The 24079-nt window shown below is 47.0% G+C and overlaps 2 protein-coding genes across 2 annotated transcripts in view; both read left to right on the top strand.

The window, feature by feature from the left end:
• The first annotated feature begins 10371 nt into the window (after positions 1-10371).
• WNT7B (Wnt family member 7B) overlaps positions 10372-24079 on the top strand; it is a 112687-nt gene continuing 98979 nt past the window's right edge. Inside the window, exon 1 of the mRNA XM_083440911.1 lies at positions 10372-10856. Coding sequence (XP_083297037.1) covers positions 10786-10856 — 71 coding nt within the window. The 5' untranslated portion in view covers positions 10372-10785. The remainder of the gene's footprint in view (positions 10857-24079) is intronic.
• SMC1B (structural maintenance of chromosomes 1B) overlaps positions 16944-24079 on the top strand; it is a 387986-nt gene continuing 380850 nt past the window's right edge. Inside the window, exon 1 of the mRNA XM_083440721.1 lies at positions 16944-16957. The gene's annotated coding sequence lies outside the window, so the exon portion shown is untranslated. The remainder of the gene's footprint in view (positions 16958-24079) is intronic.

Here is a 24079-nt window from a genome sequence, read left to right as displayed (position 1 = left end):
CTTCCCTCTGCTCCCTAATACTCCTCCTCCCCTGGATCCTTCCCAAGCAATCTCAGGCTCCTTCATCTAGTCCCATGTTGCTCTGCCCTCTTCATTCCTCTTTGTGTTTGGGGAGACCAGTGGAGAGTGGACCCCGTCGCAGCAGGAGGCGAAGACTCCCTGGCTTCTTCAGCAGCCTGCCTCATTTCTGTCTCCTGGCCTCCCTCCTCTCCTGCCTCTGATTCCGGGCTGCTCTCTGCCCCAGACTCTTCCTGCTCACTAAACCCTGTTGCGTCTTCAGCTTCTGACACCTCCTCCTCCTTATCTGCCCTCTCTTCTCCCTCTGACCACTCACTGTCATCCCACCCCCAGTTCTCTGGCTCTGAGCCTTCTTCCCCTGGGGGTTCTCTTGGGGTTCCCTAGCTGGTGCCTTCCACCACTCCTCTGCATCCAGCCAGTCCTTGACATTAGATCTAATTCCTAAGGATTCAAGCATCATTAGGGATTGAAGCCCTTCGTTTTTATGAAAAAGGGAACGACCAAACAAACAAATCTGGCATATTTGGATTCAATTAGTTCCAATATTCTCAAGTTGTTTCTTTCGATTTTCCTCAGTAATTGGACGTCCTCTTGAGAGAATGTCCTGCATCCTGAATATTCCTGTTCTTGACCTTTGTTTATATACTTGTCTGTATAGCAGAACCTTGGGTGCTCTAAAATGGGTGTAAGAAGGGAGATTCCAGGTACCAGCCATGCTCCCCACAGCTTCCAAACTTGAAAGGAAACCAGTAAGAATGAGTTGCCTCTTCTGCCCCCACCCCAGCTCTAGAGAAGTGAACAGTGTGATTCAGTAAACTACCTGCCTGGGCACTGTCACCTCAGAAACCTCAGAATACCTCAGAGACCAGAGAATCCACTAATCTGTACAGACAACAGATCTGTACACACATGGCAACAGTGTACAGATCTGTTGTCCTGGCAGCTTACAAACACAGTCATTTACTCTGCTCTGGGGAATTCATACTACAGTACTGCTACAGCCTGTTATGCATAAAGTCACAGTAACTGGAAGTTTCTCTGTCTATAACTGATTGGAATTAAAGTCTGGGTTGCCCGTGTGGTGCCCATGGGCACAGATATGCATGCAAAGGCCTTCCCTGACATCCACAGGGTCCCCTCCCTTCCCCGTTCTTGACTCTTGCTGAAATTAGATTTGAAGGGGGGGAAAGAAATATATTTCAGTCAATAGAATGTCCCATCCCCCCTCTAACTGCAGTGTGAGGGAGTAATTGGGAGGCTTGCAGGTGATGAGGGGAAGTTCCTTTCCTCAGCTGTAACCCCTTAAAAAACACCCTCATGTCCCAATTACAATTCAAAGAAGCTTCTCAAAAGCCTAACTGGAATGGAGACCAATTGATGAATTGCTGGGGAGAGAAGGAAATTGCCCCTTGAAAACCATATTCCATTCCCTTCAAAATGACTTTTTTGAGGGTACATGTGTGGCTGCAATATGTGTGCATGTGCTGCATGATTGTGGTGTATGTGTGGTACTCATAACAGTTTCTGGGGTTTGCAAATAGGACCATGAGCCCAGAAAAGCCAGTGACCTCTTCATTATAAAAATGAATAAGATGTCACCAGTTGTAAATGAATCAATATCATTTTTACTGGCCTTCTGAGACTTTTATATAATTTTGTGGGGCTTGGTTTTTTTGTTTGTTTATTGCACACTCCTACAAATTATCTAGCAATTCCTTCAAAGATAGTGTTTCCATTTGCGGCCATTATTTTATATCAAGCAACTATTGCTGTAATAATCACATATTAATTCTCTATCCTTAAGGGATATTCTGTTGTCATATTTTAGGAGAAAAAACAGTGGGTCAAAACGTATTTTATAGTTCAGCATTTTTCCATTGCATTTTTAAATCTTCCTCCATAGCTTCCCTGCCCTTCAGTAAAAACACTTTTAATTGTCTGACAATTCCAACCATTTGAAATGAAATTCTTGATCATATTTTACTTATAGATAGTAGAGTAACATTTCACCCCATTAACAGCTTGCAGCAATTTTCTCCATCTTTAATGAAATGGAGTGGACCGTTCTCCCAAAGTGTCCTCATATTTGCCCCACAGGTCTACTGTCTCTCCCATCTTAGGTCCATTTTAAAATGCTTTCCCCCATCAAATTCACATTCATAGTGTTGCAATATTTTACAAGCTTTGGGTAGAACCTGCTTCTCATTAGATATAAATTCTCTCTAAAACTGGTCATATTTCTTAGCTGCATATCTGATCTCAAAAATTATTCAAATAATATGGAATCTGATAAAATTCAGACCAAGGAAGATTTATGCCTCCTAATTTGTGTTTGGTTTTACTGTTCAATCTATTGTTCTCAATTAAATGGATATATCTAAACAGCCCCTTTCTCCTCATATTTTCATAAATCTGTACTACATTCTGAAAGCGAACAGAGACTTTCATAGACATTCTTCTTTTATGTCTGTCCCATAATGAAAGAAGGCTTGCTAGTATCTCTATTTTTTTACTTCTTTTCTACTGAAGTTCTGATATGTGTTTCTTGTAATTGACATACTAGTGAATATGGGTTTCTTACACTTGTCATGATTCTATATTTTTACATTTCAGGAGGAAATGCCACCTTCTTTTGTTTTAAGTAACTTTCCTCATTTATAACATAGAATATGTAAAGGTAAGAAAAGTATACAAAACAACCAAATTGCTCTGCTTCTTCTGTGCAAAGCACAAGAAAGCTTGAACAAACAAAGGTTGCAGGATCATAAAGTGGGGGGGGGGACCTGAGGATCATCTAGTCTTGGACTCTGCAGCTGTCCCGTCACACCTGCAGCCTTGACATTACCAGCCCCGTGCTCTAACCAACTGAGCTATCCAACTTCTCTGGGTATCCATGCCCATGTCCTCAAGGATACAAAGAGGCCATGGAGATCAGCATATGGCGCTTATAGGCATTAGCAGCAGTTTTAACTGTGTATAGAAATCTCTTGGAGGACCAGGCTTACCTCTCTGCTTTTCCCCAGGCAAACCCACTAAACTAAAGATACGTTGCCTCTCAACACTTCCAATAACTCTCTCCATTGCTCCAGATCTTCCTCCCCACCCCCACCCCAGCAGTCTATGTATTAGCAAACATAATAAAGGTCCACCATACATTGCCTGGAGAGGCTTCCGGTGGTTTTCCCTTGCACTTCCCATGTAGTGGGTGAGTTTTTCAGCTTCTGCAATATACTGGTTTCCTGTACCAATTGTCCACATTTAAATTTACAGGAGCTGAAAAAATTGTGTAATAACCAGACATGATGCTACAACCCTGAACAATAAAAGGTAAAAGGTAAAGGGACCCCTGACCATTAGGTCCAGTCTTGGCTGACTCTGGGGTTGCGGTGCTCCTCTCGCTTTCTTGGCCGAGGGAGCCGGTGTACAGCTTCTGGGTCATGTGGCCAGCATGACTAAGCCGCTTCTGGCGAACCAGAGCAGCACACGGAAATGCCGTTTACCTTCCCGCCGGAGCGGTACCTATTTGTCTACTTGCACTCTGACGTGCTTTCAAACTGCTAGGTTGGCAGGAACAGGGACCGAGCAAGGGGAGCTCACCCTGTCGCGGGGATTCGAACCGCCGACCTTCTGATCGGCAAGTCCTAGGCTCTGTGGTTTAACCCACAGCGCCACCCGCATCCCTGGCCCATGAACAATACCAGACCTTTAAACAATATGCTAGCACTTCCCCCTACAAACACAGAGAGCAACAATAAATGGAAAGATTTACACATATTTTGCCCCGTAACACTTCAGACATTGTATATCTGAATGTTCCAGGACTGAATGCAAGAACACCATCCCTGCACATACTGTAGAATACTAGCACACTATGGAGAAGCACATCATAAGATTATTCCTTCTAATAGGCCAGTTTTCCATGGGTGGATACTCCACCTACAAGTGGTACAATCCAGTGCTACAATCCAGTAAGAGCTGCATCACATAGAAGAATAGAATTGTAGACTTGGAAGGAGCCACGAGGGTCATCTAGTCCACCCCCCTGCGATGCAGGAACCTTTTGCCCAATGTGGGTCTCAAACCCACAACCCTGAGATTAAGAGTCTCATGCTTTACTGACTGAGCTACGCAAGAATCTACTGATACTACAGCTTGGCTCTTGAGGAATCATTCCTAAGTTAGCAGAAGTACCATGGGAACGACCTCCCTGTGGCTTCTCCCCATGCTGCCCCAGCAATGGGGCTAACAATTTGGTGCCTTATGGGCTGTATCATCACACAGTCAGGAAGAAGAGTAGAGTTTGGGAAAGTATCATGGTATTCATATGACTACGGAATACAAATATTATCAGAGACGTGTGGAAGGTGGAACTGAAGAATAATTTCTAAGATACTGCATGACAAGGACTTGAGCACTCAGGGAATTTTCATCATTGCTGGAGAGGGCATATCAGACTAAATGCACCATTGCTCTAAGCCAGCTTGACATATTTGTTCTTATATAGACATGCAAGCACATGCATACCTATTCTGGAAAGAAACAGTATAGTAGGCACTTTATATGTAACAGCACTGCAGTACTTTTTTTGCAAATTGTTGCCATTTCACATGAGGGTGTTTATTGGTGTGTGAAGCAAGACTTTCAGCCCACCCAACCGAGTGCAAGTCTTCCATAATTTCATTTGCCTTCTGTGACGTTATCACATAAACTCACCTGACTGGGCAGTGCTATGATGTTATCGTGTTCACCACAGAATCTCTTACTCAGTGAGATCTAAGGGTGGAAAAGCTCTTTTCAGCTTAAAAAATGGGGCCAAAGCAACAACTGATGCAGCAGAATAGCTATAAAGAAGTGTTACGTGAACATGAAACGGCAACAATTGGGGGGGGGAGTAGTGCAGTGCTGCTACATATAAAGTGCCTAGTGTACTGTTTCTTTCCAGAATAGGTGTGCATGTGCTCCCCAGTGTGAATTGCACACCCCAAGGAATCAGTTGTGTATGATTAGATCGGGATCAATGGGGGGAGCAGAACCAGGCTATCTGCCACACAACTGGTCAGTTAGTTAAGTATTTTTATTTATTTATCTGATTTAGGGGGGCACTTGCCCCCCTGGCTATTCCCATGTCCTTGCCCCCGGTCTCCTCACTTCCTGGAGCAGGTTTCTTCCATCAGTTGTGTTCCATCGCAAGGAACTTGGAGCGAGCCACTGCAAACCAAGCAGGACTCTCTCCCGCCGCTTCCATTCCACATAGCCGCACCCTGAGTTCTGCTTCTTGGTCTTACTGGAGTGTGATGGAATGTTGAGAAGTGGGTTAGAAATATGCAGAAAGCTTTGAATAATTGCAGTTTCTAGGAGAGAGAGTTGTGCTTGCATCTGGAATGACGCACCATTTTTTTCCTCAACTCTGGGATAGCCTTGAGCAAACCAGTGTCACTGAGTTTCCCAGCTGTAAAGGGGGATTAAAGCAGTCCTATTCTCATGAAGCAGGGAGAAAGAAATGCTGAACCGCCTGGTAGAGCTGGAAGCTCTATATGAAAAACTACATTTCTTCTGGCTGAGTCAACAGTTCCCATTACCTTTTCTTTGAACTTTTTCAGCAGCATCAAAACAGGGGCCAAGCAGTAGAGTTTAGAAGATTGCTTGGGAAGCACAAAGTGCAGAGCTGTATGTGCAAAGGCTGCCATGAGATGAGCCCTGTTAGATCAAATCACAGGCCTCTCTAGTTTTCCCACTGCAGAAGCTTCTAAGGAGGACGCGAGCACCATAGCTCTCCCCCACTATTGATTTCCAGCAACTAGTTTTCAGAGATATGGTGCCTCTGATCCTGGAGGGAGACTAAAGCTATCATGACTAGTAGCTTTATCCTCCATGAATATTTCCATTTTAAAGCCACCAGGGCTGGAAGCCAAATTCCCTAGTTTAGCAATGTGCTGTGTGAAGAAGTGCTTCCTTTTGTCTGTCCTGAATCTGATACCACTCAACTTCTTTGGATGATCCTGGGTTGTAGCCTTAGGAAAGAGGGGCAAAACGTCCCCTGTCAACTGTCTCCATGCCGGACACATGCACCATGGTTGTGTCACGCCACAGACACGCACCCCTTTTTCGAAACAGTTGTAACCTCCTCTCATAGGAGAGGTGCTCCAACCCATTAATAATTGTGCTCCTAGTTCTACACTATCTTTTATGAGGCACTGGGACCAAAACTGTACACAGTTGCACCATAGATTTGAAGAATGGTATTATTATACCCTGATTCCAATGAGATGGAAATCTGAAACTTTGCTGTAATGTATCCTGTTTCAGGGCTCAATCACTTGTTTGTTTGTTGAAGCACACATTTTCAGTCTCACCATGGCATTTGGGTCAGTCGGGGTCCGGGGAGAACTCAGTGAAAGTCTCTTTGGGCTCAAAGGGACTTTAGCCCCCCTGCCCTCCTAAAGCAGCAATGTGGACTCCCCTTTTTATTAGCCCTGATGTGCAATGATGGTGGGAGGAATATTAGGCTCATTCATATCATCAATGCAGATAGTAAGCTTCCTATACCTCTGTGGATTCTTTGCGTCCCATATGATGCTCTCCTCCAAATCACTGCCTTCCCAGCACATTCCTTTCCTGTCCCCCCCCCCTTTCTCCTTTTTGGTATATTCCTGGTATAAGAAAACTGGGGTTGAGGGAGGGGAAAGTGTGGGAAGGCAGTGATTGGGAGGAGAATGCTGTATGGATAACAGAAAATTAATGGCGGTACAGGACTGTTATGCTGAGTGTCCAGATTAAAAGACAGTGTGGATGAGTCCTGGAGCCAACTCCTATAGGTGAGGTCCCTTAAAATGTTTTTAACATAAAATGTTTGAGGGGGCCACCCTCCCAAAGTGAATGGTCATTGCCATTCCAATTGTGCCATATGATCAATTATGGGATGGGGCATATCTGCTCCCCGTGGACATAGCCAGGATGTGGGGGGAGGGGGCAGAACCAAGCTTCAGTTAAGTATTTTTATTTCTTTGCTTGATTTAGGCAGGCAGCTGCCCCTTGTACACCCATGCTGCCCCCCAATATTTTATTCAAGTTGGCACCCCTGGATGAGTCCATTGTCAGCAGTGTTCCCCATCTGCCTCCCATGCTAAGCACTACTCTCGCCTCCGAAGGAAGGAAGGGGTTCGAGAAGACAAAGAGAGAGACTTAGCAGAAGATTATGCCCCAAGATGGTCTGGGCAACCACTCTCCACACAAACCCTTTCCAAATTTGGTCCCTAACAAGAATGGAGTGGCCCTCACTCAACAGCCCTGCTATCCCTGGCATCAGATCTTTCCTGCTTCTGGGTATACTCACACCCACTAAGAGAAGAAGTGGAGTAGACCCTCACAAATCCTTCCATCCCTTTCCTGCCATTGTGCAGGTGTTGAGCAAGGATTGTGTGTGTGTGTGTGTTGGGGTGTGTGTGTTTAGTGGAATCACTTTATTATACCACTTATTCTATGTTCAGGAGAGCCAGAAGGTTGCATGCTGATTATGATTTTTAAAGATTAGGAAGACAGAAACAGTTCTGAGGCAGGCTGTAGGAATAGCAATCATAAATAGTAGACATTTTGGAAAGGGGGCATTTGCAGTTTCGATTATTTGTTAGCAAAATGCCCATGATTGTGACAAGGTGATTGTGAGGGAAGGACCTGCTATTTCAGGGAATGCTGAAATAAGAGCAAGGGGCTCTTGTTGATGAAAGATGGAAGCTGAGTTTTGGCCTGAAGTCCTGGATAGCAAGAACTAGAAGAGATTATGCAACAACAAAACATTGCAGACAAGCAGATACAAAAGTAAGAGGCATTACTAAAATTTGCTCAGGTTACCTAATTTAGAGGTTATGGACTTCAGCTTTTCTCAGTGTAGAATTTGAATTGTCATGGTTTACAGCAGCCCTCGTTCTATTTCTATAGAAAATGGACTGAAGTGTGAACAGATGGACAGAAGGTGACGCCGGTAAGTGCAGACTCCTGCCAAAATATGAATGGGCCATGCTAGATTTATGATGTCAACATTGTGTGTGTTGGGCCATTAGAATATATATTAATGAAGTAATGCCTTTATTAGGCCCAAGCAATAGCTAAGCATACACATTCACACATAGTTATTGAAGAAATACCATTCCAAGGTTTGAAGGAAAAGAAGAGGATTAAAAGCAGCAGTTAATTTATCATAACCTTTTTGATTAATTTGAAAGGTGGACCCCTGATTAATCAAGGAAGCAGGCTGTTATTTGTATAAAGCAAGTATTTTACCTGGCTCCCCCATATTGCACTCCAGAGCAGTGGGAAGGGAAGCAGCATTAAATACTATCAACAGTTAGGTAGGGCTGCTAAGGGTAAGCAGGCAGGCAGGCAGGCAGGCAGGCAGGTAGGTACACACACACACACACACACACACAAGCTACATTCTACAAATCTGAACTTGCAAGGCTGGCTGCAGGAGGTCAGCTTTCTATTGCCATGCTGGGTCCCTCTTATTCTGTTAAGGTAATACAGGGACACCCCCCCCCCATTTACGTGTGGGTTACGTTCTGGGTCACTGTGCACATTGGCCTGCCCAGCTCCATTCCTCCCCCCCCCTTTCTGGTGCCAAATGCAGCACACACATGCATGGGCACACGTGCATCAAATGCGCAGCTTGAGAGTTGCCTGTAAATAGGGTTACACAATGTAGGCAATTGTTAATTAATTAATTAGATCAATAAATAACATCATGAGGAAATAAAAAGATGCTCTGATTAACTAGGCAGTGGATTTCTCAAACTATTTTTGATGCACATACTTACAAAAATGTGTAGGGATGTGTATGGAAGGTAGGAGAGGATATTTCAGATATCATCCTTCCTTGCTCAAGTTTGTGAGTACAGCAGAGTGCGTCCCTTTGCAGCAAGACAGGAAGCTGTTGATTCCGCTGGTTTCAGCCTTTTTTATGAAGCAACCAGGATGCCTTGGTGCAGCCAGGATTCTTCCTGGTATTTTCCCCCTTTTATCCCACTTAAAACAATAACAGTACAAAACAGTCTTCTTAGAATAAAATAGAGTTTACTCAAAGTTCACATTCAGTAGCAATCTGGTGGCAGGCTTAGGCTGCGGTTACAGGTACATATTGCAGTTTAGATTGAAGTGAAGTCTGAACTATGGATGAGGTAGGAGAGATCAGACTAGATTGCAGGAAGCAAAGGAAGAGGCAAGAGAGTAAGGGGGGGGGCGACATCACTAGCCTTTTATGAGTTATGCCCATCTCTACCTGGCCGCATCCAGAGGGAATCCGCATCCACATCCCACAGGTTTGACAGGAAGTCCTCCCTGTTGGCCCCACATTCCTCTGACTGCCCATCTAGCAAACAGGAAATGTTGGGCTTGATTGCTCTTTCTGGATATCCCACAAAATGGTGTGCATCTTCAAAGTGCCCTCCCACAAGCCTGCCAAGACTCCTGTGACCTGCACATGCATTGCTTTGAAAGTGGATTGTTAAATTGATTTCCACCGGATACACATTTAATTGGTTAATTCATCTCTATAATAATTATGCTTTATTGACTATGATTTATTTACTCTTGTGATGACCCTGAGAAAAATGGCCTCGTTAAGGTTCTAAAACCAAAGGAAGTCTTCGCCCATCCTAAGTGTTTTACTGATGGAATTTGCATATGAAAAATATGTAAATTTAATCAGTTTTTTAAAAGTCACTTCCCATGTATATAACTATGCTGTTCGATTGAATAACCCATTCCTATGTTCACTCAGCAGCAAGCCTCACCAAGCTCAATGTGAACAGGTAGGTCTGCTCCGGATTGCAGGAATACACGCCTTCCTTTAGGCGCCAGGCGAAAACGATCCTCTTCCACCAACCTCTGGGCTGATTAACATCCTATATCATTTCAAATGAGTTTGTGGGAGGGGGAGTTTGTTCTTGCTCTTATATTTTATTGTGCATTATGCATTTTGTGTATTTTTATGCTGTGAGCTCTTCGGATGAAGGGCGGTATACAAATTTAATAAATGAAATAAAAGCAGTGGGACTTCCTTCTACGGATCGGGATGCACGTTCGGGTTTTAATCGGATTACAGACCCAGGATTAGTTTTTAGCTTGCTTTTAATGTTACTATGTCTGCTGAAGAGGGTGTGTGTGTGTAAAAGTTTGCCGAAGACAAATGCTTGGTTTGCAGACCCTATAATTATCTGTGAATCCCCCTCCCCTTTATTTTGTATGTGGAACTGGAGAGATGAGCGTTGGAAATGCGAAAGGCAGCAGAGGAGGTGTGCGCGCGAAGTGTGTGTACGAGAGAGCGAGAGCGAGAGAGCGAGCGAGAGATCCTCCTACCTGCAGCTACAGATCGCAAGATACGTGGTGCTACCTGGAGAAGTCAGAACAAGTAGAAACGCATTGAACTTCCAGGCTGCGGCGAGGCAGTCGATCCCCAGCTACGCCTGCTCTCCTCTCCGGGAGACTCCCCTAGCGATCCTCGATGTGGTTGCTTTTTGCAATTAAAAAAAATGCAAAAGCCCTTCTCTCTGTCTTCCCCCTTTGTTGTTTTTTGGCCCCCATGGTTGCAGGGGGAGCCGATCGTTTGAACGCTGCCTTGGTGCCCCCCTGCCGGGTCTTTGGAGGAATCCCCCAAAGGCTTCCTGCTGCTGGGATTTAATCGGCAAAGATCCCTTTTGCGACCGCTCCGCTCTCTCGGCCCCCTCCCCCCGCACAATTTTATATTATATGGCTCACTCCATGCCCTCCTAGATCATGCACAGAAACTTCCGAAAGTGGATTTTCTACGTGTTTCTCTGCTTCGGAGTCATCTATGTCAAACTAGGGTGAGTACGAGACGGGGTTGCGTCGGGGGCGGCGGCGAGGGGGGTGTCGGTTTCTGAAGTTGTGTGTCAACAATGCCACATATTGCATTTTGTTGGTTAAGTCATTGCACCGCTTCTGGAAACGGGTTGTTGCAAACTCGCAGGCAGGTTTTCTGGAAGGGGTGGCGGGGACCTGGATGTCTCCTGCCTGTTCCAGCCCCGAGCTCGCCTTTCGAGAGAGAAAGGGCTTGTGAATCCAAGCCGCGCGTCGGTCAGCTAAAAGAATTATCGATTTCTTCCTCCCTCCCACCAGTTTGGAGGCGCTGCTGGTCATGTGAGCACAGCAATTTGCAAAACGTTGCTGCGTCGCGCACTGTCTGGTCTACGTGCCTGAGTCTGCAAAAAGGGACATTTTACATATTGTTGTTTCGTTTGTTAACTGGCGTAGGACAAAGAGGGATTGAATAACTGTGGTTTGGTTTTGTGTGGTTTTTAAAAATCAATAACCCAGCAACACATCCCTAGGTAGCTCAGGCTGCAATTCCAAGTACAGATTTACTTAGAAGTAAACGCCATTGCAATGAGAGGAACTTTCTTCAGAGTAAAGGTAGACACTGTGGGTGAGACCATAAAGAAGAAGCTTGCGTTTCCTTTGGAACTCGGCAAGACTTACTTCTGAGTAAAGGTGCCCAGGATCGCTGCAGCCTCCTGAGCACGCTGACTGGGGAGGAAAGCCAGCAGCTGAACCCAGTGGGTCTCCCTTTCCAAGAACGCAGAGCTCGGGTCAAGCTGCCGAGGCTGCAGGCTCGCAGGGGTTAACTCCTGAGCAGCCGGCTGACCCGAAGCTCGCCTTCCTCCTTCGGAAACGGGCTTGGGAACCGCAGCCTAAGGTCGGGAGCCTATTCCGGAGTCGCTCCCGCGGAATCCGGAGCGGGTCCACCCTGCCCCAGAGAGAGCGAGGGCATAGGATCGTTGCTTCCCTGACGATCAGCAAGACTCACCTCCCCGTGAGCAGGATCCGGCTGCGCCCAGCGCCAGATCCCTGAGCCCATTTCCTGGGAAGCAATGTAAACTCGGACGCGGAGAGGTGGGTGTAGGGAAGCTTCTGAGGGTGCGATCCTGTCTCCCTCCTCCCACAATTAAAATCCGTGGAAGGGATGCGTGTGTTTGCATTGGGGAGGGGGTGTCAGCTCCACCCCACCGCCCCTCCGAAGCATCCCTCGTCCCCGGGAGAGAGGGATCCGCCCCTGGCCGGCAGCGGCGGAGACGGCCCTCCCTCGACCCACTGCGCCGGGGTCGCTATCTCGCCGCCCTCCCCGAGACGGGATCCGAGGCACCTGCTGGGCGCCTAGAGGGGGGCAGCAGGCTGCAGCGCAGAGCAGGGGGGGGGGCAGTTACCGGGGGGGGGGGGCCGCGGGGCAGAGGCAGAGGCAGGGGCTTTCCTTCAGCAGAGCAGGCCGGCCGGTCTGCTCGCCCTGCCTGCCTGCCTGCCTCCCTCCCTCCTGCGTGTCGCGCGAGGCGGCCTGCCTGCCTGCCTGCCGCGAGTTGTATTTCCACATTCCTTTGCTCCAGCCGAGTTTCTACCTGTTGAACCGCACGTTAAAGATCCCTGCCTTTTATTCCGCCCCCCTCCTTTTGCATAGCTGCGGGATTATTCCTTCCCCCCCCCCTCCTTCTCTCTCTTTCTCTCTTTTACGGTCCAAAATGCACAGAGTGAGTGTGGAGCTGCAATCCTGACCCTTTGAAGCTTCACCTGCCAATGGGCCGGGCGGGGGGGGGGGGCGCTTGCTGCGCGAAGGCGCAGTCGGGCTGGCAGACTGGAGCAGGTGCTTGAGGGAAGCCCCGGGCAGCTTGGCACCAACCCTGCGAGGTAGAATGGCGCAGTCAGGTGCGGTGCGGCGCAGTCGCGGGGCCGGGCGTGTGGGCCCAGGGACTAGTCCTGCTAGCCAGGGATAATGGGAGTTGTAGTCCAGCAACAGCTGAAGGCCCGAGTTTGAAAGGTCCTGGACTAGCCGTTTAGCCAGAGCCGCTTCAAGGCGGAGTCGGGATTCGAACCCGACTGACAATCATCAGACCCTGCCATCGTATGAGCTCAGGGTGAAGTCTCGCTGTCGGGCTCTCTCCCAAGCACCAGCCCCTGCGATATAGGCCACCAAGTACATATTTCTCTTGCAGGACCTCCTTGAGCTGAGTAAGGTTGCTTGGAAGCTTGCAGCCCTGATCTTCTGCTCATTTATGCCACATTGAAGAGGGTTAAAGCAGGCATTGAACAGGGTTGAGGTCCTGTACACACTGAAGTAAATGTACAGGACCTGAGCCCTGTGCACAGTTGCTGGAGTCGGGAAGGAGCCCTGCCTAACTCAGTGGCCTTTATTTCCTAGTAAATGTGTGCCAGCGTACATAGGGCTGTAGCTATTTCTCTCCACAAGTAAGTTCAATGAGGCTTGCACCTAAGAATGTGTGTGCAGGACTGCAAAGAGGGACTGTGGCTTCTCTGAAAGTGTCACTTTCATACAGAGTTTTAGGAAGGGCTGAATCACAAAATGCCTCTGGTGATTTGATTTTGTGGAAGAATTCATGTTCAGACCATGGCCCTTGCAGAATGTGTGAACGCGTCCTGTGGAAACATCCCAGGCAGCTATAGGTTCCACCTATGATTTGGGAGGAGCTATTCCACATGTGCAGCACATCTGATGTTGCAGCCAACCAGTGCCCAACATGCACACAGGAACCAGTTTTTTCATATTGGACAAAGGTTCATCTCTTGCTGCCACCGTGTCAAAGTGCACCTAATACAAGAGAGGATGAAGAAGATGGACTGAGCAGATGCTCCAGGCCCTCACACCAATTTAAGCCCAAGCCAAATGAGAACTTAAGGAGAGAGAGAGTCCAGGTGGACCAGACATCTAGCTCATCATCCTGTTCTCCCACAGTGGTTAACCAGATACCTCACCTCAGAGAGCTCACATGCAGGACACGAAGGCATCCGCCATCTGTCATTGAGGTTCCCAGCAAATGGTATCCAAAGGCCTTCCAGCCTGAAGGCTTCCTTTTACCATCATGACTAGTAGCCATTATGTGCCTATACTCCTTTAAGACCACCTAAGTCAGTGGCTGCGTCACATTTTCTGGCTCTGGCAATGCATTCCATACCTGCATTAAATGCTGTCTATCCTGAATCTCCTGCTAATCAGTTTCATAGGATGACCTAAGTTCTAGTATTAGGAAAGAGGAAAAACGTCCCACACATCCTCTGTCACGTTTTGCTCTCTGGTTTGTTTGTATTGAACGTAAGTTTCAACCAAAGGTCTCTGTGTCTTGTGGGGTTCCTGCCACATCAGAACTATTGTGTTCCGCTCAGATAGCATTATGGGAGCAGTGGTGCCTAGAGCCCACACAACAGCTGACCCTGCCGTAAACTCTATCACACTGTTTAGCAGAAGCAAGTCACAATTATTTCAAATGGATGTACATCCAGCCCTGCGCTGTGCTTACACTGGGAACGTTTCATACTTTGGAATAAATTTGAATGAGATAAATGGGATTAACTTCAGATGCATTAGACTATGTCACTGATGAAAAGAGTTTTCCTGTGCATAAATGTGTTTCTCTTTAACTTTGCGTCTGTTCCTTGGTGCTGTAGGGACTAGTCCACACATTCACAAAAATCCATTGTTCTGCACTTCCTGATACTGCTCTTGTGTATTTGTTTTTTAAGGAGATATGAAGGTCCTATATGGCATTATACCTGTGATAGACCACTCACACCTGCAAGTGAAGCCCTCCCCCAATGATGCAGTCATTAAGTGATGAATATCTGTGAGCCAGCCCTGTTTCCAAATAAGATGCTGAGATGTTTAAGCACAGGGTTGCTTTTCCCCTCTGAGACTGCGTTATTGTTCTTTAGCAAAGTGCAGCATTTAACTGGTGTGCCCAGAGCTGATGGTGGTTAGTTTGTGTATTGTATAATCAAAGAGATGAAAGCGACTTATGAACAGTTCAGGGCCAACTGCAAAAGTATGTTCTTGCAGTAACCAGATAAACTAACTCTTTCTTACTCATCTTCATCCTGCTGCATCTCACCACTTTGTTCCCAAGGCATCAGATACATTTATGTTGAAGTAGCCTCTTTGCCTAGGGATGCTACCAGCATCTCAAGGGTTCTCTTCTTTTTGTTTTAGGGGGCTAAGGGACAGATCACACATGTCTGCACATCTCAGGACTGGCCAGCCTTTGATGAATTGTAGCTGAATGTGAATGGATTCCCTTTTTTGTTTTCTGAAAGTTTATATTTAGCATTTGCATGAGAATTCTCAAAATGCCTTACCAAATCTATGTCAATTATATGGGATGTAACATCACAGAAAGCAGTCAAATACAACATTTCCTGTTTGCCCAGAGTGGACACACAGGGGGATGTTACTCCAGCCAGGAGGACTTCTTGTGACACCTGGTCTGGGACATTTCCCCCTGCGTGTGACCAGGTAGATGGGTGCGACCCTGGAGACCCCGTAAAAGGGCTGTTCATGCAGCCACCTTCCCTCTCCCTCTCTCTTGATGCTTCTCTTGATGCTTTTGCTGTCTGCTGACTCTCAGCCAGCAGCATATGGGCTCAACCCCCATATGGGATAAACCCACACTCTCTTCTGTAACTACAAGCTAAAGCTTGCCTTCAGGATCATACTGTGAACTGAATGTAAGTAAACTTCTGGTTACTTTTAAAAGAAGACAGTTGTGTCTTTATTCTTTTTAAGGGGGAACAAAGGGGATTTACCAGGAACAAATCCAATCTGGACAAGCCAGACTGGATTGCTTAACTCAAGAGATTCAAACGAATCTCCCAACTAGCTTCCTGCAATACACAGGGGAATGTGCTCTGCTACCAGCTCACTAGCGTGAATGAGGAAGGATAATATACAATCAATATATCCTCTCCTGGTATCAATATGATCAGTCATATTGCTGACACATTGGCACACAGTTGTAGCTTTCTATTTGGCTTCTAAGTTGATATGTGTGTCCAGAAATCTGGATTTTCCAAGAATTACAAAGCCTGGCAGAAAGGTCTCCCCCCGCACACCTGTGTTTTCTTCCGTTTCAGGGAGTTCATCCCAACTATTTACTGCAGCTTCTGCCTGCATGTAGTTGCTCCTATTGAAACCAGATGGAGTTTCACGGGGTGGGATGAGTCTCTTGAACTCAGGGGATGTGGGTTCAAACCCGACATTGGGCAAAAGATTCCTACATTGCAGGTGCTTGGACTAATGACCCTCATGGTCCCCTCAAACTTTATAGTTCTATGATTCTATGATTGCAGATGACGACTTACCCAACGTATATGTGTGCATGTGATACAACCATTTGAGAAGGGTGCTCTTCTGTATTGTTCTGTCAAGCAGAGAAGAAATGTATTTACTACATGTTTGCATTTTATCTGAACTACTGACTGGATGGCAAATTTTTCTCCAGCATTTAGAAGGAGGATACAGAGGACCAGCGCACTGAAATCTGAACCTTAATGTGAATCACACAGACTTAGCACTCAAACATGTGAACTAATAGCACTGAAACATGTGCAAAACTCATTTTTCTCACTACAGCTTGTTCCCATGTATCTGTAACTGGAGGAAGGAGGGGAGGGGAGTCTGGTGCTCAGAGAGTAAAGAATGTCATGAGCCCAGGCAGCTACCTGGTGGGATTTCCACCATTTAAGTGGAAAATTGAGCCATAGGCAGTGCAGAGGTCACTGTAGGTGAGGGAGATACATGGGAGAGGCATGCAAGGAGAATATGCTGCACTAAAGAAGAGCATAGATCAATAATAATGAAAAAATATAGAGGGTCACACCACACCCAAACAGGTGACAATTGGAAAATTGGTCCAAACTAGCAAGCACAACCTAGCAGTTCGAAAGCACCCCCGGGTGCAAGTAGATAAATAGGGACCGCTTACTAGCGGGAAGGTAAACGGCGTTTCTGTGTGCGGCTCAGGCTCGCCAGAGCAGCGATGTCACGCTGGCCACGTGACCCGGAAGTGTCTTCGGACAGCGCTGGCCCCTGGCCTCTTAAGTGAGATGGGCGCGCAACCCCAGAGTCGGACACGACTGGCCCGTATGGGCAGGGGTACCTTTACCTTTACCTTTAGCAAGCACAACACTTGATTGATTATTGGAAACTGAATGTGTGAACTGTATCCACTGATAAGCATGAAGTTTGAGGTGAATAAAAAGTTATCTCTGTGAAGGCTAATTCACATATTCATCAGTCAGTCTTATAGTAACCTGAGCATGCAATGTGTAAACTAGTCCTTGATTTATTTGTCTGCAACATCGTGGTGACTTGCAAGTATGAAAAAAGGCCCACATGGCTTCCAAGAAAATGGTTTTTCAAAAAGCCAGTTCAGTACAGTGCTCTCTGCTACCTGTCATGGCGCAGTCACCTTTTAAAGGAAAAACCAAGTGATGCACCTGAATCTGCCCTTGCCCTCTTTGAGCTAAATGGAGAACTGGCAACGATGCTGGCAGGTGATAAAGGCTTTCCCCCATGGATTTATATGTGCAATGCAAATTGGCACGTGCATTACCTGATGTGCATCACTCAAGGATCAAGCTTGTGTGAATCAGCCAAGAGCTGCAGTCATTCCCTAGGACATGTATTGTGCGACACGCACGCAGCCTGGCTTGGCATATTTGAAATCACCCTGTGGGAAGCGGATTGCAGAGGGAGCCGGGAAGGCGACGGGGCAGCTTCAGAAAGCAGGAGGCAGCCGCTGCAGAAACTATACTGGCGAGTTGGGAAAAACAGTTTGCGAGTCAGAGAAAAATCTCTCTCTCCTGGCTTCGTTCCTTGCCCATGTTGTTATCCCTCGTTTTGGGTTGGGGAGCAAAATGAAACGAGGAAAGCGGGGCACGCGGAAGTCCAGAGAAAGGAGAGCAGGCTGCTTTGTGTCGTCCTCCTTGCAAAGGACACAGGTGAGACTGAGAGGGCGATTCAGAGCCCCAGACAGGTGAATACTGATGAATGATGACCTCCTCTTTAGTCTGCAACTGCAAATGTACGGTAATAAAAAATAATAACCAGAAAAGAGAGAGAGAGAGAGCACTAGATCCTTCAGCAAGCCTAGGAGAGAGATGAAGATCCTTCACTTTCCCTAAACAATAGCGGGTGTAATTGACTCGGGCTGCTTGGAGGCTAGACTGGGGGGAGAGGCAATTATTCCCTCTTTCATCGAGCCTTGGAAAGACCAATTCTCCCCACCCCCGTGAAATCATATCCTTTTGAATGCAGTGATACCTCTTCTTCTTTCTTTCCTTCTCTCTCTCCCTCTCTCTCTCTCTCTCCCTCCCTCCCTCCCTCCCTCCCTCCCTCTACCAGTTTTTTTTCCCTGTACGAAAAAAGGAGAGGGAGAAATGATAACGCAGCAGCCTGGCTTTCAATCTCTCTCTCTTCTCCATCCTCCTGTTTATTCCACACTCCACCCCCACCTCGGTCTTTGATTTGCAGAATGAAGTGTGTGTGTTAGGTATGGGTGAGTTTTGTATTTTGGCCATATTTTTGGTCCATATTTTTGGACTTAGTGCTAAGATGAAGATAGCATTCAATCTCGACCTTCAGCTGTGGTGGAGAACACCAGCAAAATAACAGGTTAGGGTAGAATGAATTCAAGATCTCTCCTATCATCATCTTTATTTCATTAATTGATGATGATGATGATGATGATGATGATGATGATGATTGTATTACACATAGTGAACAATTCCATCAAGGTGCGAGATAGGCCCCCGCCATGAAGAGATTACTATCTAAATGGTATTGGAAGAGATAAGGGAAAAGAGAAGTCAGAGTAGCGTGGGATGAGGACGGAGAAAAGTCGTTGCCCCTTCCTAAACTCAGTTTTATGGAAAAGGTAGCTTTTAGGGAGGGATTCTTGGCTGGTCTTTAGCACCCCTAAAGTACTCCCCCACACTGCCTCCGTTTTCCTTACAGCAACTCCGAAAGGTTGGTCAGTATTAGCTCCATATTGCGATGGTGGTTTCTATGAAACTTCCCGGCTCCAGCCCACGGTCGCGCAACCCCAGCCTCTAAATCCTCGTGGATCTTGGGGCGGCGGGTGGGAGAGCCTTACTTCCCAGTGACTTCAGACTCTGCATCCTTCCCTTGAACCCAGTCGTATTTCCCACAAATAAGAATGCAAATCGCGCTGTTAAACCCGCTCTATTAAACACTCCATTTCCTGGGTCAGCCTGTTGGCTTTGGAGGAGGAAAGCGAGATTCAGAAGGACACAAAACCAGTTTCAGGCTCGGCGCTTCCGGTCTCCTTCCTCTGTCTCTCTTTGCCCACCGCCGTTGCGATGCTCAGATTGTAATTTCCCTGGAAAGGGGGAGTTGTTGTTTTTATTTGTTATTATGGTATGTATTTTCGATGTTTTTATATTACAAACTTCCCTGTGATCTTCGAATGAATGGCAGTATAGAAATTTTAATAAAACAACAACAACAACAACAACAACAACAACAACAACAACAACAACATAGTGGGTTCAAGTCGGCTTGCAAGGCCATTCCCTCCAAAGCCAGGGGCCAGGGCAGGTTAAACCCTGCGTTGGCTGTGTGACCTATTCTTAGGAGGGAACGGGGCGCGTGGCTGAACTGAGCAGGATTTACTCCCTTCTCATCATCTGATGAACATCCAGCCCCAGGAAGAGTAAAGATACCCCCCCCACGCTTTTTAGAAATAGAATAGAAATAGTAATAATAGTAATAGTAGTAGTAGTAGTAATAATAATAATAATAATAATAATAATAATAATAATAAAAAGTTTCTGCTGAGGCTTCCCTTTCCATGAAAATGCTCCTGCTAGGAGCTTCAGAGAGTAGTTAGCCAGGCGGTCTTTCTGGGTGAGCGGCCCCGGCCCAAACTCCAGATTTGGCGGGGTGATGTCCCGAATGGAAGACCAGGATCTTCAGCGCAGGGACAGATCCGGAGTGTATAAGATACGGACAGGTAGCCGTGTGTCTGTATAAGAGAATATAGCGCGCTCTCTAAAGAACTATATTCAGTCCTACACACACACAGTTTTCTGTCATATGAACTCTAGATATTTCACAGCGCTGTGTGTGTGTGTGTGTGTGTGTGTGTGTGACAGAGAGAGAGAGAGAGAGAGAGAGGCAGTAAAAACTCTGATTTCCCATTGGCTGCTGCATCCCCAGGGTACTCCTTTCCGGAATCCCTGAATAGCACTGTGAACAACAATCCGGAGTGAAACACGTCACTATTCGGTTCTGAATGGGAAGGGGCGATGGTGAAGTAGACTTTGGAGCGAGGGACGAAGGACGCGGGGCCCGGTGCAGCTGGCTGCCTGCACCGCCTGCTCTTTACTCCAGACCGACTGACTCCAGATACAATAGACGCGCGTCCTTCTGCCCTGGGAATAATTTGCACAGGTTAAAACACTGCAGTCCTAGAGACAAGATAAACCAAATGAACAGGGCTGGGGAGGGGGAGATGCCACTTTTTATTATTCTTTCGCCCACCTGCTCCACGCCTGGCCCGCCTGCCTTGGTGGGAATTTGGGTAAATCATAAGGTGCATCATTTAAAGGGAGCAACGCCTTAGAATCCACCAACGAAATTGTATCTCTTCTTTTCCATCGCAGCACTCAACAGATCTCAGCAGTTTTCAACAGCGGCACTTCACCTTTCAGGCTTACACTGCCTATACAGGCGTATAGTCCCTACTCAGGGATTTCTCCCAGGCAAGTTAGTCTAGAATGACAGCCTTACGATACAGGCTTATAAATATTACTAGGCAGATCAATGCAGATTATTATTATTATTATTAAAAAAAGACTTACACCCACCCACACCCACAGGAGCCACCTGAGGTTTTCTTTCTAAAATGGATTTCGTTGCGTTCCCTTGCGCACATTCAGGGCTATGTCAAAGTGGTAACAAAAAGCAAAATGTAAGCTTGCTTTCGGAAGGTGACGCAAGAGCATATTTTTGCACATTGCTCTGGGAATCTGTTGAGGGCCGAGGCTCGCTCTCCGGATACCCTTGTCCATCAAACAGGACAAAACTTCCAGCCGGCTTCGCCTGGGAGCGCAGCTCCAGATCTCGTTAGGATCCCATATATACAAATCTGTTCGCTCGTCTTAACGGTATCAGCTCGTCGCACCAGCATGTCATACACACGCTCCCTCTGCCACTGTCATTTCTGTGGAAACGAGACTTTCACTTTCTAATAATAAAGGACTGCCACGAAATCGATCTCTCTCATTGTCAAGTTTTTGAAGAGAATTCTGCCGCTAAAACAGGACACTTCAACTTACCGCATGTCTGCTGTCATAAAATCGAAGTGTTCCCGACATTTGTTTTTCTCTTTAAAGAAAGCAACAGACCTGTGATTTGGTCTAGTTGTGCGCGCGTGTGGGAGGAGGAGAGTCTGTTCCTCTTCCTAAATTCTTATTCAATTGAAAGTCCCATTAAATTCAGTGGAATTTACCTCCGAGTAAGCCTAATCCTGCTGATTTGGCATGGAGTCCTCTTCCAAGCCACAGTTCTATAGGATCGGGTTGCGCGTCACTTGGAGGGGGGGAAGAGGTCCCTAATTCTAGCTCCCCTACCATAAAGCTCACTTACCTTAAGCCAGTCCCCATCACTCATCAAAAGCTACTGGTATTTTTGACTGAATTTTTTAACTGAAATTTCTAAAATTGTGCAAGAATTGTATTTTGTGGAGTGTGGACCCCTGCAGATTGCCCCGAGATCCCTGGAGGAAGGGAGGGCGGTAAGGATCGTGTGAATTCATTGTTCAGCTGGAGCTTTGACGCGTTTGCTCTGCAGCCAGTTTGGCCGAGGCCAATGCGACGTTTCTTAATAAGCATGTTTAGAATTACAGCTTCGTGGTCCGATCCTGTGCCAGCAATGGGTAGTCTGTCCCGTTCCAGCTCCGATTCAAGTAAGAGTGCACAGGACAATCACCTTGATGGTGCGAGGGTCATTTAGGATGGATCTGAGTTCATTCAAAGTACCTTGCAACTATTAAAAATAGTCTCCATGGGATTTAGAAGGGGCAAGTCACTCCTTGGGCGGGGCTGCTGAGCTCCCTCTTCAGGCACCAAACTGCCTTCCCTGCCCGTTGGGAAGCGACGGCTGATATCCCTTCCACCTTTCTCGATATTTGCAAATATTCACACCCCCCCCTTATCCCGTTTCTGGGTGGTGAGGGGAATCACTGACGGACGAGACGAAATTTAATCGTTCTGCTTGGAGAGCGAATAATAATTAACATTTCGCCCCCTGGGAGATTCACTTCTGTCGGGAGAGGCTAGAATGAAAGAGTGTTAAGGTTTTACGCCCGCTTTGACGGCCAGGTGTCCTGACCGAGTCCCGGATTCAAACGACCAGCTAAAAACCCTCCGGGAGGGTCGCACGGGGTGAGGGTCGCCAGAAGCCGTTGTCCACGAGGATATGTCGCTCGCTCCATTTGTGCTGGTCGTGCATCGCCGCCCCCGCCCAGGAATCAAAATGGGGAGTTCAGAAATGGAGGAAAGGCAGTTCTGGGAATTAGCTTTCCTCTGGCCGTCGAGGGAGAGAGCCACGTTTTGTCTAAGAGGCTGGCTGCAGCCCAGATACCTGCGCACCCATTCCATTTATATCCCACCTGTCCTGAAGGAGCTCACGGTGTCGGGTCGGGTCTCCTCCTCTCTGTTATATCCTTACAATAACCCTGTGAGGGAGCTGAGGCTGAGAGGCTGCTGTGACTGAGGGAGAGCTCAGCAGCCAGAGTATGAGTCTCAGGGCGGTGGCTTTGAGCCCCACGTTTCATGACTGATTCTGGTCCACTAGGTCCTTCATTCACTCGGTCCTCGTCCAGCCCTAACGACTCCTCCGCACTCACCTAGGAGAAAGCCCCGTGGAACTGCAGGAGGCTTATTCCGCAGTCGGAACGGATAGGCTCGCCCTGTGAGCTGCGAATCAGGAGTCCCTGGAAGGGGGATTTCCCCCAGTGCCACGAACCTGGTGCCACAACCTCTCCTCTTCAGCTCAGAAGGAGAGAATTCTGACAGACCTGCTACCTCGCAGGGTTGCTGTAAGGGTTATAACAGGGGAATGTAAACGAAGCTCTGAACTCTGACCATTATATGGAGACACAATACGCAAAACCCCCACGCTTTACTACGGAGGGAGTCGATCTCTGCAGCTGTCCTGTTCCCCAAAATTCTGTTTTAATCTAATCCTTCTGCTTGAGGTGCAGTTCACGCACCTCTTTATATAGTGCCATGTATAAAGAGGAAAGAGCTTTAAACGGTTTGTGGGGGAGTGGGGAATTACAGGAGGATCCTCGACAAATTTCATTTCAGTGTTAGAGCGGGCGCACCTCGTTAAACCACCGAGAGCAGGGATCTTCCCGAGTCTAGGATTGCAGAGACCGATGGTATTCAAAGGCACGAGGGATGACGCTTCTTTCCTTTCGGAGCAGGGCTGTGGCTCTGCTTCCTTCTAGAAAAAGCAACCTTTATCAGCAGGGGGCCGGTCCACCGTCCCTCAGACCATGTGGGGGGCCGGACTATATTTGGGGGGGGGAACCATGAAGGAATTCCTATGCCCCACAAATAACCCAGAGATGCATTTTGAATAAAAGCACACATTCTTCTTATGTAAAAACACGCTGGTTCCCGGACGGTCCCCAGGCCAGATTGAGAAGGCGATTGGGCCGCGTCCGCCCGGGGCCTTAAGTTGCCTACCCCTATTCTAGAGCAGGGATGGGGACTTGCGGATCTTGCGGGTGTCGTTAGTATATAAATCCAGGGGCGTAGCCAAGATTTATGTTCGCAAGGGCAGGACACCCACCTAACATCAACCTCTACCTGGCTCCATCTGGCAGATTCGGAATGAAATGTCACAGCAACAGTTGTTTTAAATTACTTTCTTTTGACCCTAGGTGCTCAGAAAAATGTCAAAATCTTTCTCCAATTTCGACTTTTAGTTCAGTATTTATTTATTTATTTATTTACTTGATGGGGGGCAGCTTCCCCCCTCCCCTTGGCCACGCCCCTTTATATATCCCATGAGTCCCAGCCAGTATGCCCAAGGGCCAGGAATGATGACGATTATATTTATTCATGTACCTCCTTTCCCCCTAAATAGCTAAAATAGAACCCGCTAAAAAGATAGAAAAAGTGCAATAATTAAAAAACAATTAATGATGGGAGTTGAGAGTTCGGGCAGGGCTTTCCCACC

This window comes from Podarcis tiliguerta (assembly GCF_965153285.1).
Source record: "Podarcis tiliguerta genome assembly, chromosome: 5".
Taxonomy (NCBI): Eukaryota; Metazoa; Chordata; class Lepidosauria; order Squamata; family Lacertidae; genus Podarcis; species Podarcis tiliguerta.
This window is presented reverse-complemented; position numbering and strand designations above follow the sequence as displayed.